We start from the raw sequence: 17,405 nt of genomic DNA on the forward strand, positions 1-17,405 counted from the left end.
GTTTTTTGAGACTTGGTCTCATTGTGGTCTCACACCTGGCAAGCTCTTGAGTTTAGACTGATAGAATTTTTTGATAATGTATTTAATATTATTTCTGATACTGTTTGAAGAACATCTTCAATTTTGAAATGTTTTGTGCTCTACTCAGAGGTCTAGAATCATTGAAAGGTGAATCATTTATTAGTCTGAGTCCCCCCATCCTTGTGTTGAGCATTAATCTGAATCATTTCTGCCTTCAACTCAATCCCTCTGCATAATTGGGATTTCTTGCTCAGCATTGTTTCCAACGTTAGGTGAGGCTTAAGCCTTAAAAAGAAAAATGAATATCTGCAAAGGAATATTTCAAAGTGAAGACTGATTTCAGGTTAATTTGTTTCAACCATTACACTCAATTTCCCTTTCAGGTAATGTAATCTTAATTGTCTTTGTGACAGCAGAAAAGGAAAAAAATAATTCTTAAATTTAAAAAAAATGTAATCTCCTCAAACTTGACAGGTATTAAAGAATATAGTACCTTTCTATTTGGAAGTTTTCCGAACCCTGTCTTTTCTTAGTCCGAAAAACACTTTTAGGGTCTTCCTGTAATTAATCTTGATTTGTCCATTTTTTAGAAATATTTTATCAAAACTTCAGTAAAGCCCAGAGGCATTCAATAGCATTCCTGGCAAGCTCAAAATTCTGAGTTTAATTCCTGGTACAAAATAACAAAAAATGTAGTGCTCAATACCAATTAAGTAACATCTAAAGTTCAGGAAAGAGTAATTCCAGGATTCTGTGTTTGACATTCATCAGAGGCAAAATTCAGTTTAAGATTTATTCTTCTGTGAAGTTCTGTACCAGTTTCACTACTCTGTTAAAACTGGCTTTGTTCCATCAAAAAAACAAAAAGTTTATTCTTTGGGGATTTGCAAACTAAGAGAAAGCTATGTATATCCTGAAAAGAGGTGAATGGCTTCTTGGCCTTTTAAAAAGGCTAAGATCTAGTGTACCTGAAAAGAGGTGAATGTTGTGGCTTTATTCTTCAAAACGTATCTCATAATACTTAAAAGTTTGGTTTTATGGCAGAAATGTGGTTTAGGAAAAGGTAACCACAACTTATCAAAGGTCACAAAAGGGATGCATGAACAGGCAAGGGTGAAAGGAGCAACAAAAAGAACAGACCAGAGCGCCTCTCCAGAAACAGTACCTCTCCCAAAGTGGGTCTGCATGCCACTGTCGCCAACACAGCGCCTCTGGAAAGCTCATCTACCAAACCCCAGGGCGTGCAGGGCAGGGGTTGGCAAGTCTAAATAACAACACAAAGGAATAGGTTCTCCAGCGCTGGGACGGTCCTGATGGAGCAAAGTGTTCTCTTTTCCTTTTTCAAGCTCCAAGTCTCCACCTATTTTGGTCTCAGCCCCAGGCCTGGGGGTGAATCAAGCTGGGGTCCACCCAGCTGCCCTTTTCCCCCCGCGAGGTCCACCGAGGACGCAGGCAGCCAAGTCTTCCTAACGTTTCTAGTTGCGGGGTCGTGCCCCGTCGCGTGTAGCCTCCACGGTAAACTCCGCCGGACTCTGCCCTTCACTCCTGAGCACTCGCTGGTAGCGGGGCTGGGAACCAGGCTGTGGTGGGCGGCGGCGGCGGGGGCACCTGCGGGGCGCAACCCAGCCCGCGCCTTCCGCTCTCGGTCGCCTCTGTTCGTCTGTCTGTCCGTCCGTCCGGGGCAGCGCCAGGGTCCCCCTGCACCGCCCGCGCCCGCTTCCCCGCGCTGGCCGACCGCTCCCCGCCTGGACTTGGAGATTCCGCCGCTCCGCTCGCGCTAGCCTCACCCTCTTCTCGACGTTTTCTAACTTTCCCTCCGCGTACGGCTCTCTCCAGTTGGCGGTCTCGGCCCGGGGATTTAGCCGGGAGCTGGAGAGCCAAAGACGCCCCCAGCGGGGCGGGGCGGGGCGGGGCGCAGCCGCCTCCCGCACGGGGGAGCCCCGGCCTGCCCCACCCCAGCCGCTGCCGGCCTCGGGGCTGGTGCCCGGCGAGGCCGCCGAGACTCGCTGGCTGCTGGCGATGGCGACCGGGAGACTCCGGGCGAGAGGAGGCGGGGTCGGGGAGGCGCGGAGCGCGCGGAGGCGGAGGCTGGCAGGGGGCGCCGGAGGCGGGAGCGGTCGGCGCGCTCTCCGCGCCCGAGGGAGCCCGAGGCTCTGAGCGCGGGCCGCACCGGGGGCCCGGGCGGCGGCTGGGCCGTGGGGGAGCAGCGCCGCTGAGCCCGGGGGCGTCGCCGGCCGCGGCCCCTTTGTTCTCGCGCGCGCCCCCTCGCCGCCCACTCCCCTGCTGTCGCGCGGCGGCTGCTCCTCCAGCCCTAGGCGGTCGGGCTGGGCGCCGGGGGCGGAAGGGGGCGGAGGAGCGCGCCCGCCGCCAAGAGAGAGTGGGGGGCGATGGCGAAGCTCCGGGTGGCTTACGAGTACACGGAAGCCGAGGACAAGAGCATCCGGCTTGGCTTGTTCCTCATCATCTCCGGCGTCGTGTCGCTCTTCATCTTCGGCTTCTGCTGGCTCAGTCCCGCGCTGCAGGATCTGCAAGCCACGGCGGCCAACTGCACGGTGCTGTCGGTGCAGCAGATCGGCGAGGTGTTCGAGTGCACCTTCACCTGTGGCGCCGACTGCAGGGGCACCTCGCAGTACCCCTGCGTGCAGGTCTACGTGAACAACTCGGAGTCCAACTCCAGGGCGCTGCTGCACAGCGACGAGCACCAGCTCCTCACCAACCCCAAGGTAAGGACGCGCCCCGCGCCGGCAGCTCGGTGGAGGGCGCCTCGCTCCCCAGGAGCGCCGGGGTCCGGGGCAGCCGCGGGGTTAGAGCCCGCGGGGCGGGTCGGAGCGCACGCCCGGCCCTCGGTGGTTTGTACCTGCTAGCGGGAGTGTCCCACAGCCTCCCTGTCTACACGCCTCTCTTGCCTGGGTCTCAGATTTTGAGACCCGACCCAGCCCAGGTCCGGGGTTTGGAGAAATGCAAGGAGCAGAGAAAGTAAACTTTTTCTTCGGGTAAAGCTGTAGGGCAGCGGGCATCCCTTTGCTTCCGCGCAGGGCCGGTGGCGGTCAGAGCTTGTACTGGCCTTAAGAATTCAGATGGACAGACCCTCGACGGGACGTCCAGGGGGCCACTTAGCGCTTCCAAACTTATACAGAGAGTGTTTGTTTGCCTTCTAGCTCTCACCAGACATTTTAAATTAACTTGGTATCTAAAGAGTTTTGGGGGGTCGGCAACCACCGTGTCACCAAATGCGAAATTTCTTGGGGGCCCATTTGGGGAGAGGATATCTAGAGGTATCCTAATAGATTGTCATCACCAGTGCGGCCTGCCAAAGTTAAAACTTACTGAAAGCAGAAAGTCTGCAGTGAATATACCAAATAGTCATTTCGTGACTTCTTTCCCTGTCTTAAGCAAAATGTGGGGGCGGAGGAAGGGAAACCCACCTGGTTAAGACTCAGGCACTGGAGAGCAGAGCCGACTCAGAAAACTGTTCCCCCTAGAGAGCAAGGCAGTGTCCTCTGCCTGTGAACTAATTGAGTTTTCTCGTGCACCTGCTTCTGCTGGAAGGGTTACCATTGCTGCCTTCATCTTTGGTTCTGTCCTTGTTGCTTAACTGTCAAAGCGAAGGGATATCTGTTATTAAAAGTTCCTGAAGCTTTTTTTCTTTGTGAGGACAACCCTTGAATAACAAGCAGGAAACTAGTGCAAAAGAAAAGGAAAACTTTCTATTAAGCATGACAAACTACATTTATACTAATCTAAACAATACGAGTCAGGATTTTTAAAGTGCTTAATACAAGCTTACTATCTACAGTAAAAGTCATGATCTTGTCTCCTAAATAATAAATTGAATTTTGGAAAATAGCAATAAGCTTTTTGAAATTAGGACTTCTTAGAAAAGTTCTGTTAAATGAATAGTAATTTGTCTTCAATACGAAGATAAAACAGAAGCAGTAAGTATAGGAGTAAGAATTTAGAATACGGCGTGCAATACTTAGGCGTGGAGGTTATACTATCTCAAGGACGGATGATGTAAATTAATGTTTGATGCTTAGGAATTTAAAAAGAAGTCTCAGAGTCATAGAAACTTTTTTCAGTATTAAACCAAGAAGTGATAGTAGTGATTGAGAAATTATGTTCATCACTTGGGAGTTGTTTCTGTTGGTGACACATCACTAATAATTTTAAGATAGTAGTTCAGTCACTAATAACTGTACATACACTAGTAAATAGTTACCGAATCATGACTGGCAAATTGGAATTTACTACACAAAGACTTCTTTACAATTTCTAGGCAGTTTTGCAGGACATGGCAGAATTAGTAAATTGAAATCATTAAGACAATGATTTTTAAATTGGTTGGAAGCAATCACAATTTCTCTCTTGCTCACTTGCAAATTGGTTTTTTTTTTTTTTTTCCCAGTGCCATTGCCAGTTGGCAACAGGTTTTTGGTGAAGTACCTGAACAGAACCATATTTTATTAAATGAAGTATTCAGAAAATGACAGAACTGGAAAGTAATGTATTCATGTTACAGAAAGTGATAAATAATATTTCCTACAATTCTGAGCATTTTCTCAGCCAAACTGATGTGTCTTAATCAATAGTATCCTCTTTTTGATGTGTTGTAGCATGTATAGAATATAAGTCTTCTCTTTAGCATCAGCTATTTTTGATCAGTTAAAATGCTCAATTTTAGAATTTCTGAAAACAATTAGTGATGGAAAAATTTAGTGCAATCAAAATACTGTAGCAATGTCAAGTACATAAGCTGATTACTTGCAATGTGCCCTTGCAATTAGATGGTGCCCGGTCACTCATCCCTAATACATCTTGGCCACCCAGATCTTTGCTTTGCTTTATCTTACTCATCTATTTGTTGAAGGCCTGGTTTCCTGCCAGTTCTTTTGTTTTGTGGATCCTACCCACCTTCCACCTTCTTTTTCAAGAGCCACCACAATAAGAATCCACTGAGGCAATCCCTTCCTAGAAAAAAAATAGGTTTTCTTTCCCTTGAGGTTGCTGTAGTAAAATGTAGGGGAGGGAAAGCATATTACAGATATATACCTTGTTAAGCCGCAGATTCTGAAGAAGATAACAATCTTTGCTTATTTCTTTAAAATGTCTTTAAGTGCTATTCAGGTTATTTTTGTTTTGTATCAAATCCTTATTGCCTGTAGCAGTAGGTATATCCAGGTATATAATAACTAACTATCTCCAGAGAGATGACTTGGTGTGTGGATTAACCATAGCAGAACCTTAATTTTTGGTCAGCTACTGTGCCCATCATTAGACTCACAATTTTGTGCATGAAGAGCTTGCATTCACAGCTGTGGTTGCACAGTGGGATTATCTGGAACTTCAAAAGGACATTCTTGTTCTTGGATCCAACCCTCAGAGAAATTCTGATTTGATCTTGGATAGCTCCTGAGTATTGGTGGAGTTTTTTGTTTTGTTTTGGTTTTGGTTTTGGTTTTGGTTTTTCAGAGTTCTGCAAGTGATTCTACTATGTGGGAAAGAGGTGAAAACCACTGTCTACAAAAATATCATCATGTACTGTGTGAAAAAACAGCATTAGAACCAAAAAGGATTACCTGATTAACATTTGTGTTTTCAGGTTTAAAGTTGTTCATGCTACTCAATATTAGGAGGTTGATTACAAAAAAAGACAAAGGAAATTTGAAGAAAGATGACTATTTAAAATTATGGAAATTATTATTTAACATTGGACATGATTATTTAACATTGTTTAGTTTAAATGAAATCGAGGCACACAATTCTAGACATTTGCTTTCACAAAAAGAATGCATCTTTTTTTTTTTTTTTTTTTTTTTTTTTTTGGTCTCTTTCGTTTTTACTGGTACTGGGGATCAAACTCACGACTGCCTGCTTGCAAGGCAGGCACTTATGTCGCTGAGCTAAATCCCCAGCCCCGAAGAATGCATTTTTAAAACCATTCTCTTAGTGGTTTTAGGATAAAACAATGTAAGATAAAGCAAACCATCTACTCGAAAAAGAGATGATTAGAGACTATATGTACACTTAATGTTTGAGCTTATTTGTTCTTTTGGTAATAAAAAGTTAGAAATAAAGGATAAGGCTGTTTCTAAGAAGCTAGAACTCTAAAGTGAAAGAAATATATTAAAGAGAAGAATTTAGGTAAGACTAGAAAAGATACAGGCTTTAGCCAGACATGGTGACACATGCCTGTCATGCCTGCACTCCGGGGCTGAGGCAGAAGAATCGCTGTGAGTTCGAGGCCAGCCTGGGCTAAATAAGGAAGCTCAAGACCAGCCTATACAGCTTAACGAGACCCTGCTTCAAAAGGACAGAAAAAAGAATCTATGGGCACATTCCCTATAGCTGGATGTCCTCTACTTTGAGGCATTATGATGTAGAATCACCTTCTTGATATTCTTGAGATTTACAGTGATACACTCTGTCCCAATACACTGTGTAGAAAGCATGGCCTTCTGGGATAACTTGTAAAAGTCTTTCTTTGAAATATATTTTCAATTAAAAGTACTTTGTTGTTCAGGAAAGTCCATCTTATTGAAGTATGTAATAAAGGGCTAAGTTGTGACCACTGCTGTACAGTAATTATATTATTATGAAGTAGCTTGCCTCATTTTTCTTCAGTGATATTAAATAGTATTTGAAAATGTGTATAAAATTCAATTGAGCAAATGCTTTTTGAGGGTCTCTGATGATCAAAGTACTTTGGTGGCACACGCCTATAATGCTAGAACTCAAGAGGCTGAGGCAGGAGGAGCACAGTGAATTTGAGGCAGTCTGGGCTACATAGTGAGTTCAGGGCCAGCCTCAACTACAGTGAGACCCTGTCTCAAAAAAAAAAAAGACTGAGCATAAAACTGGGCAACATGTTTGTTCATTTGACAATTTTTTTCTTTATTACCCAGGTCTTTTTTAGTAGTGTATGTTTTAATACATAATCTAACACACTTCTTAGAGAATTGGTACATATACGTATCATATCTTGAATGTTTTTACTCCCCCTTTTTTCACCTTGGGTTCCCTCTCCTCTCTTTCCCTGATCCCCTTCCCATCTCTACACCCTGTTTCCTATCATCTCTTATTTTTTTCTTAAAATTACTTATATATTGGGTTTCTCATAGAGAAACCATGCAGTATTTAACCTTCTCAGGTTGATTTATTCTGTCAGTATTATGGTCTCAAGATCCATCCGTTTTCCTACAGATGACTGAATTTTATCTTTCTTTATTGCCAAGTAGTACTCCAGTGTATAGATTTTTCTGTATCTGTTCATCAGGTGATGGCAGTTAATATAGGCTGCCTCTGTAATTTATCTATTATGAATTATGCTGCTGTAAACATGGGTGTGCAGGTATCATTTTACCCTCTTTCAGGATACTTGGACGACATGCATCTGGGTCAAATGGAATTTCTATTTTTAGATTTTTGAGCAATCTCCGTATTGATTTCCATAGTGATTGACAAATGTTTAGTAAGTACTATATGCTGTATGGACTTCTTGGTTCTGAGACTAGAAAAGAGATCAAAACAGAGACCTTGCATTCATAGAGCTTACATTTTGATGGAGGATAATAGACAATAAATATAATGTCATGTAATGATACGTGAATAAAGAAAATTCAAGTAGGGTGAAAGTATGGGTCGTGGTGGGAGAAGCACAAGATGCTCTTTTGTAAAGGAGTCTCAAATAACGTGGCGATGGCGACCGGGAGACTCCGGGTGAGAGGACTTCAGATTTTATTCTAAGCATGATGGTAAGCACCTGACACGGAGGAGATACAATAAGATTTAGACTTTAAAAACTGTGTGATTCCACTGGCTGCTGAGTTGAAAATATAGTTTGTGTGTGCACATGTATGTGCCTGAGTGTGCATACATGCATGCACATACCCTTACTTGTATAAGGTGACAGGTGCAGAGGCACGTTTGGAAACAGAGTCCAGCAGAATAGACAGAAGGTGGAGATGGCTTAGATCACAGATAGCTGGGTAGCTTGGCAAAATTCACTGATGAATGGGTAGTGTGGGAAAGAGGAGTGAAGGATGACTCTAAGGCTAGCACAGCTGGGACTTTAGTGGGCAGGAAAAACTAGAGAAGCAGGATTGGAGGAATGTAGCTGAAGATCAAGGATTATGTTTTACATGTGTCTATCAGACATACAAATGGGGATGAATTCATGGCGCTGGCCTCAAGAAGATTATCTACCAGAGGATAATAGTTAACTGTCAAACATAGCAAACTGTCAAGTTCTACAGGTTCTGGTGAGACAATATGAATATTGAGAGAGGAGGCTTCCTGGAGAAAAAGATAGGTGCCATGAGTCTTCAGAGAAAACTTTTCGTCTTAGTCGTAAGGAAAGAGGTGGGGGACGAAGAGAAAGAACAGCACGGTAAAATAAGTGCCAGGACCCAAGCTGTGTGTGGTCAGAATTTGCAGTGCACTGGGAGAGGTCAGCAGGTACACTGGCAGCCTGCAACTGGACATGTAGAGAGAAGTTTTGGAGGCAGGGTTGTAGATGTAGGCAAAGGAGTATCAGGAGTGCAGAGGTCCTTCACAACCAGCATGGATTTGGTGGACTCTCAGGGATCATGGACGGGAGAATAATATGCTCTTTCTCTAAGGTGTACACATTGTAATCCTTAAAATCTCTGAATATCTTATGTTACATAGCAAAGGGGAACTAAGGTTACAGATGGAGTTAAGGCTGCAAATCAGTTGATGTTAAAATAGAAGATTATCCTGAATAATGCATGTAAAGCCCAGAGTAATCACAAGAATTTCAGTGGGGAAGACAGAAGCGTAAGAGACAGTCAGAGTAATGTAATTTGGGAAAGACTCTCCAGCCATTGTGAGTAGCTTTGAATAAGGAAGAGGGGTGTGACGCAAGGAATGCAGGCAGTCTCAACCTGTTTTTCCAAAAGGGACAAGTAAGAAAATAGATATTCCCCTGTGCCTTGAAAAAGGAATGCAGCCCACTTGGAGTCTTGATTTTAGCCCAGGAAGACTGCTTCTGAACTTCTGAGTTCCAGAATTATGAAAATAAATTTGTTTTGTATTAAGTCCCTGAGTTTGTGTAACAACAGTGAAAGTAATACAGAAGCTAAAACATTTTTAAGCAGGTGACTGATACAGTTAGGTATTCAAAGACTTGGTCAGAATATATTAATTATTCATCTATGTTACATCTCGTTAGAAACACTCTAATCTACAGAAATCCATATATATGAGGTTACTTTTCATGATCCAACCCCAACCTGTGTTGGGGGATGTCGTGTAAGAAGATCTTTTTCTTTATCGGTACCGGGGATCGAACTCACGACTGCCTGCTTGCAAGGCAGGTGCTTATGCCACTGAGCTAAATCCCCAGCCCCAATGTATGAAGATCTCAATGATATTTATAAGGTCTCCAAAAATTATATCAGAAAACTAATTAGAAACTAAAAATCAAAAGAGATTTGTGATTTTGCAATACATTTTAGCAATAGTTTGAGAAAAATGCATTTACTTTATCACAGACGTGCTTCAGAATTATGAGGTTTTTAGTAAGTTTTTGACACATTTTGTTTATTTATAATAAAATGTTTTTGACGTTCATTTATGAATGAAGATGGCAAGTTTTATTTCCCCTAGGCTTACATTTTCTTTCAGTCTTTAACAGAATTTCATGATCAATTCAGGTCCTAAATCCAGTACATTTATATTATAATTGCTCACAGTAAAATACTGAACAGAATTGTTTTTAATATTGCATATGTTTATTTTCTTTCTTTCTTTCTTTTTTTTTTTTTTTTTTTTTGTCTTTCTGAGACAGAGTCTCGCCATGCTGTTCACGCTGGCCTTGATCTCACTTTGTAGCTCAGGTTGGTCTCAAACTTGCAACTATCCTCTAGCCTCAGCCTCTTAAGTGCTGGGATTACAGGCATGCGCCCCTGTGCATGGCTATTATTGCATATGTTTCTAACCATCTTTCATGCTGTGCCTTAAACTTTCTCTAGGACATGTAAATCAGTGCATAAAAATTTTTACTTTTAAATTGAAGAAATACCTTCCTTTGCTCTTTTAAAACAAGCAGTGTTATGATTACAAACCATTACATTTATTAAATTATTTTTGTCTATAAAGTAAACAAGTTCACTTTACATTTACTTTCTTAACAGAATCTAGCAGATTAGGTCACTTGGAAGATGTTCCATATGCTGAGCCACATGCAAAGAAATAGCCAGACTTGTTTCTTCCTTCTAATTCATCTAATTGAGGCAGTAGAGTCAGTGGACTGAAACCCTATCCAATCCCTAGTTCTGATCTAATTATATTGCAGCAGCACATACTGATGCTGTATTTCATTGGAGAAAACTCAATTCTAGAAAGTAGTTTAATCCATTTTCCCTTTGTAATCAACATGTGTGTAAATTTTCATCAGAACAATTTCATTTCAAATTAGATCTATCTAAACAACTGAAAACAAGCTAAATTCTCAACTCTAATTTCATTACCTTTTGTTTTTTATATTTCAAGGGTTAAGAAATAGTGAAAAAATTCAGCATTATTCCCACAAACTAGAGGGTTTTTTGTTCCTATCAATGGTAGCATAGTTTTCTTTTAGTACTTTGTTTGTTTGAGACAGTATGTGTATATTGTGTAGTTCAGGCTAGATTCAAACTCAGTGACCTTCGTGCCTCAGCTTCAGGTAGAATTACAGGTATGCACCACCCTGCCTGCTGTGGAACCGTGCCATTGTGATCCAGCTGGTCTTAAAAGACCTCGGTCCTCACTCTTTTTCACTCTATGAGCCCTTAACATGTTTTTCCTGTCTTGTGTTGTGTTTGCCTTCTAGGCAGTGGGAAGGAGGAAAAGATAAAGTAGAAGAGGCTATCATCAAGAATTAACCAATGAAAAGGGTGTTGAGGCTGTGAGGAAAAAGGAGGCCTTCTCCACTGTTAGTGGGAGTGTAAATTGGTCATCCACTATGAAAAGCAGTATGGAGATTCCTCACAACACCAAAACTAGGGATTCCATTTGACCTACCTATTCCTCTTCTAGGTATCTTCATGAAAGAGTTAAAAGTATTGGACCACAGCGGCACATGGACACCCATGTTTATAGCAGCACAATTTGTAGTAACCAGAACTTGGAAACAGCCCATATGCTCATCAATGGATGAATGAATAAAGAAAATGTGGTCTTATATACAGTGGCATACTACTCTGCCAAAAGAAAGATGCACTTGAAACATTTTTAGGTAAATGGATGCATGTCAGAAACATAATTTTAAGTGAAATAAATTGTACACACATTTAAATAGCATACTGTTTCTCTTGTGTGAGAAACCCAAAGAGTAAATAAGGACCAAAATGGAGGATAAATACTGGAAAGTAGAAATAAAATGTTCAATTGGGAAAATCAACAAGGGAGGTGGGAAAGGGAAGAGCAGGAAGGGGATAGGAATAAAAAAATAAAAAAAGAATAGAAGGAAAACAATAGAAACATGGTTTTGTAGATGGAGAAGGAAAGGATTGAAGGGAAGGGAGAGAAATGGGGAAAAAAGATATGTACAGGAATAAATTCCCAGTGATGCATGGGATTGTTATGTGGGTAAAAAAAAGTACTAATGAAATTAATTTTGAAAAAGAAATTGAGATATAAGTAATATTTGTCCTTTGAGTGAATACAGTTTTTACTAATTCCCATAGTTTTTTAACTGTCACCACTCTAATTCCAGGATATTTTCATCAACTGCTAATAAATTTCATATACATTATCACTCATTCCTCATTCTCTCACTTTATCATGATATATAATCCTTTTTGTAAGTTTTGGGGTTTTATTTTCAAATATTTTGTTGAGAATTTTTGTATTCATATAGTGTATAAATTTCTTGTGGTGTTTTTATCTGATTTTGGTGTCATCATAATGAGTTGAGAAGTGCTTCCTTGTCCTGTTTTTTGAAGTGGTCTGTGATTATGTATCATGAACAAGTGGGATTTGTTACAGAAATGCAAAGTTCAGCATGCAAAAATCAATGAATGTAATAAACCATATTAGCAGAATAAAGATATTAAAACATGACTCTCTCCATATATGAAGAAAAATACTGACAAAGTATGATCAGGATTTTTTATTTTAAAAAAAGGAGTAGAAAAGACTTCCTCCACCTGATAGAAGGCACCTGTGCAAAACTAACAGCTAATATTCTCAATGGTGAAACACTGGAAACTTTTCCCTAGATGAGCAAAAAGAAAAATATCTACTAATCCTAACTTTGCTCAACAAAGCAGGGAAGTTTTTAGCCAGAGCAATTAGGCAACCAGATGAAAAAAGAAGAAATAACAGTTTTGGTTAAAAAATCACCTAATCTTTGTGAGCCGGCGGCAGTCATGTGGGCTAGGAGGAGAATCAAAAAGCCAACTCATGCTTTCCTGTGAGCCAGTGGCAGCGTGCGGGCTGGGAGCGGGGCTAGGAAGCTAAGTCGCACCTTCCTGTGAGCTAGAGGAAGCTATGCAGGCCAGGAGGAGAATCAAGAAGCCAATCCATGCCTTCCTGTGAACGAGCAGCAGCCATGCAAACCAGAAAGGGAGCTGGGAAGCCAACCTGCACCTTCCTGTGAGCCAGAGGCAGCCATGCAGGCTGGGAGTAGAATCAAGAAGCCATCCCATGCCTTCCCATGAACCAGAAGCAGCCATGTGAGCTGAGAGGGAAGCCAGGAAGCCAACCCATGCCTTCCCATGAGCCACCTTGCAAGTGGGCTTGGAGACCAGAAGAGCAATGCTCCCTTGCCCTTGTAAACAACCAGCTAATTTGGAGGAGCTCCAACTGAGATAAGAGGAACTGAAGTAAAAAAAAAAAAAAAATAGGTAACATAATGATTTATTGTGTGATTAACTTTGCAACCCTAAAGGTGGGAGCATCTATTTGGAGGATAACAGTATGCATTATAGCATCTGTGGGGCATTTCCTTCTGTCTTGTTTTTGAAATCCAACACTTTGCTCCATTTTATTGTTTTGTTTTATTCCTGTATCTGATAACTTGAGCAATTATTTAGAAGATAACAATATGCAATATGACAGCAGTTGTTAAATTCCTATCATCTTGTTTTGAAACCCTATATTGGTGGTGTTGTTTTTTGCTGTTGTCATTTTGCTTTTGTTCTTTTTTTGGTTTGTTTGCTTCTTGATTTTTCTGGGGGTGTTTTTGCTTTAAAGTGAAAGAAAATCACCTCCTCTTATATCGATGGCTTCTGGTAAGGGGGCATTAGAACTAATAAATGAATTCAGCAAGTTTGCAGAATATAAGCTCAATATACAAAATATGTTTTCATACAGTAGCAACAGTCCAAAAGTGAAATGAAGAATACATTTTTATTTATAATCATATCAAAATAATAAGATACCTGAGAATGCATTTCATAAATTTAACAAAAGTATAAGACCTACATTGAAAATTACAAAACATCATTAAAGGAAATTAAGACTTAAATGAAAAGAATCCTTATGTTGACTTATTAGTAAGATATCAGTATTCCTTTCATTGAGTTACAGATTTAGCTGAAAAAAGTCCAGCTGGATTTTTTTCTCATAAGTTGATGAGTTGGTCTTAAATTCATAGGGAAATGCAAGAAACCCAGAAGGGTTAAAGCACAATTTTGAAAAAACAAAATGTAGTGAGAAGACTCACATTTCCTTATTTCAATATTTACAATAAAACTAGTTTTCTGCCATGTCCAGCACAGCTTGAAGCTCCAGAGGGAGGATGGTGGAGGAGGAAGAAACAAAAACAACAGTCAAGATACAGAGAGCGGAGATCAGGTGTGGCCTCTCTCCTGATTGGAAGAAGGTGCCCAACAACTGCAATGTGTTTACTTATACAATCGGCCTCAGAGGCTGTTTAGAGAGAATTTTAGGGGTAGGGTAAGATTCAGAACAGGAAGAACAACTAAGTCTTCAACAAAACATCATTCCTTGGTGGTTACACAATGAACAAGAAAGCTGTTGTCTGTATTATCTCGGGGGAAGGGCTAGTCACTTTGAGCATCAGCTCTCTGAGCTGCATACACTTCTGACGGGACCCTGCCAAACTCATGAGAGGCAATGACCTTGTCTGAGATGACAGCTCCCAAAAATGATCAAAACTATGGACCTGGCATAAGGATAGACTTAGCAATGTATGGAGTAGAATTGAAAGTCCAGAAATAAACTCATACATCTGTGGACAAATTCATTCCAGATAAAGCATCAAGAGCATTCAACAAGGAAAAAAATCTGCAACATGGATATCTGCATGCAAAAGAATGGATCTGATCTCACACTGTATACAAAAATTAATCAAAGTTAATCGTAGACCTAATGTATGTGCTAAAATTTAAAGCTAAAAATTAAAGCTCTTAGAAGAAAACATAGGCATAAATATTTATAGCATTGGATTAGGCATAATGTCAAAAGCACAAATGACCAAAGACAAATACATAAATTGGGCATAAGTAAAACTAAAATCATTTGTGCTTCAAAGGAAACCATCAAAAAATTGAAAAAAAATAAAACATTTGGTAAGGCACTGATATCTAAACATGTAAAGAACTGTTACAACTCACGAACAACAAGACATATACCCCAGTTGAAAAATGGACAAAGGGTATGCATTCATATATAAGGTATGCAATTGGCCAAAAAGCATGTGAAAATATGTTCATCTTCCTTAGTCATCAGGGAGGTACAAATCTAAACTGCAATGAGATGCCACTTCAGACTTCACTAAGAGTTGTTATTTAATGAAGCCAAGAACAAGTATTGTGGGGAATGTGGATAAATCGGAACACACATACATTACTGCTAAGAATGTTGAAGATGTAGCCCCTTTGGAGAGCAGTTTGGCAGTTCCTCAAAGTTGAAAATGAAATGTGACCCAACAGACCAGGAATATAGCTCAGTGGCATAAACTCCTGGCTGACAAGCACAAGGTCCTGAGTTTGATTCCTAAACATGGCCCAGCAGCTCTATTCCCAGTTATATATCCAAATTTATATGTCCACAGAAAGCTTGTGACTCTTCATGAAAGAGCTATTCATAATAACAAAGCATGGTAATAACTGAAACATGCATTAACTGATGATTAAACAAGATGTGTTATATCTCTATAATGGAAAATTATTCACCTGTAAAAATGAAGTGTAAAAATGAATGAAGCATGCTACAACATGAATGAACCTTGGAAGTATAGGAAGCAAACAAATATATATGATTATATTTACCTAAAAAGTCCAGCATATGGAAATCTATAGAGACTGAAAAATAGATTAATGGTTGCTTACAACTAGAATGTGTAGGATAATTAGATATGATAGCTAAAGGGTACAGGGTATCTTTCGGTGTGATGAAGATTTCTAATATTGATCATGATAATGATTGTGTACCTCCTGCGAATGTACTAAAGGCCATTAAATTGTACATTTCAATTGCATGAATTGAATGCTGTATACATTATATTTCCATATAGCTGTTAGACCCCCCAAAATAATAGAGATTTGCTGTACATGTTTTGGTGTTTCAAATAACTTATAAACAGATATCTTATTCAGTAAAGTGTGTTAAGACCAGCCTACTATTTTGAAAAACATATATTTAAATATAAATTTTCTAAATTATTTGCAAGGTATTAAGAATTTTCAAAAATGAAATTTTCTTAACTTTAATTACAGTTTTAGGGGCTAGACATTAGCTTAGTGGTGCAGGGCCTACCTGGTAAGAATGAGGTCCTGAGTTCAATTCCCAGTACCTCCCCCCAAATTACAGTTTTAGTTGGATAAAAAGGTGATAGGCAGAAAAATAAATTATGAAAGTAAAAATACAGATAAATAGCTAATTTCGGGGGATAAACAGATTTTCTAAATATGATGCCAAGGAAATAAATTATAAAAGTCCTGAAGGGTATCGCCTTGATTTAAGCCTTTATTTCACCAGAGCGCACTCTGGTATACAATCAAAGAGAACCTTAGAAAATTGTCCACCTATTTTATTTTAGGCCTAGGGTTCTAATAATCCATTATCTACTGTTGAAGATCTCCTGGAATCACATTGTTTTATTGTGTTAATAGATTGTGCTCAGGAATTCAAGCAGAGCACATTGATACTTGAGGTCCCAAGTGGAACACTTAGAAACTGGAGTCATCTGAAGGCTCATTTACTCACCTGTCAGCCAGTTGATACTGGCTATTAGCTGGGGACTCCAACTTCAGTTCCTTGCCATATAAGCCCCTTTATGTGATCTCTTTGCACTGGCTAATTTGGGCTTTCTCACAGAATAGTTTGGTTCAAAGGATAAGCATTCCCAAGACAGACATGCACCAGAAGCTTTATCACCTCTTCTTCTCTAGCCTTAAAAGTCACACTGCACCATTTCTGCTGTCATTGGGGGCTCTTAATGTTCTAGGAAAGAGAAGAATGATGCTTCAGCTTTCCATAGAGAAGGGTCAGTCTCACACTGTAAGAGTATGTGAGATGAAATGTATATTAGTTTAACTATCTTTAAAAAATATGTTCTGCTACAAATAGGAGTACCAGATTTCATCAATGTCATTTATCCTTCCCGGTGCTAGGGAACTATTGAAAGAGTTTGTCACATCCTTTTGTGCATAAATGATGGTTGTAATATTTAATGGAATATTATGTGTGTGTGTATGTATGTTGAACCTGTGTACCTTAGAATACATAGTATAACACATAGTGCTATTAATGAATTTGAAAATGTGTGAAAATTTAAGAAATTTCATCTCAGTGTTTTATATTGCATAGAGTATTGTCCATCCTCCTGAGTTTTTTGGTTTTTTTTTTTTTTTTCCATTTGATTTAGTTGCCGGGGATTGTATCCAGGATCTCACACATGCTAAGCCTACACTCTACCACTGAGTTATACTCTTAGGACTTTAAAATTTTGATCATAAGCCACCAAATAATATTTTCCATGCTCTGTCATGCTTGTTAAAAAGTAATAAATGTTGAACTTCATTCAGATGATAATTTCTTGTTTTGGTCTGGCTGCTTCTACTCAGATGCAGCCTCTATTTTTGGCAGAGACAGGTATTTTTATTTTCTTACTGTAAAGCTAAATGAGCTATTTTCTTTTGAAGGTGGAACATTCTGAGCTTTTCTCAATTTTAATAATATCTGCCTGAGTCCAAAAATTAAATGAATATTATTAAATTACAAAAAACCAGTAGCAGTAGTATCAACACTCTTGGTGGGTAAATGGGAATACTATCTGGGAGAGAGTGAGCAACTTTTCCCAGAAACATCTGAGAGAGAAGGTTTCTTGGTGAGTAATAGGTCAGCTCTTTTGGGCATTTTCCAGCGCCATCACCCGTGCCCATTCTCCTTCAAGCATATTAGATGACTCAGTC

The 17,405-nt window shown here is 40.1% G+C and overlaps 1 protein-coding gene across 1 annotated transcript in view; it reads left to right on the forward strand.

The window, feature by feature from the left end:
* The first annotated feature begins 2,273 nt into the window (after positions 1-2,273).
* Kcnmb4 (potassium calcium-activated channel subfamily M regulatory beta subunit 4) overlaps positions 2,274-17,405 on the forward strand; it is a 49,847-nt gene continuing 34,715 nt past the window's right edge. Inside the window, exon 1 of the mRNA XM_063255136.1 lies at positions 2,274-2,744. Coding sequence (XP_063111206.1) covers positions 2,409-2,744 — 336 coding nt within the window. The 5' untranslated portion in view covers positions 2,274-2,408. The remainder of the gene's footprint in view (positions 2,745-17,405) is intronic.

Source organism: Cavia porcellus, unplaced genomic scaffold, assembly GCF_034190915.1.
Source record: "Cavia porcellus strain 051 isolate PalLab524CR breed Dunkin Hartley unplaced genomic scaffold, mCavPor4.1 scaffold_8, whole genome shotgun sequence".
Lineage (NCBI taxonomy): Eukaryota > Metazoa > Chordata > Mammalia > Rodentia > Caviidae > Cavia > Cavia porcellus.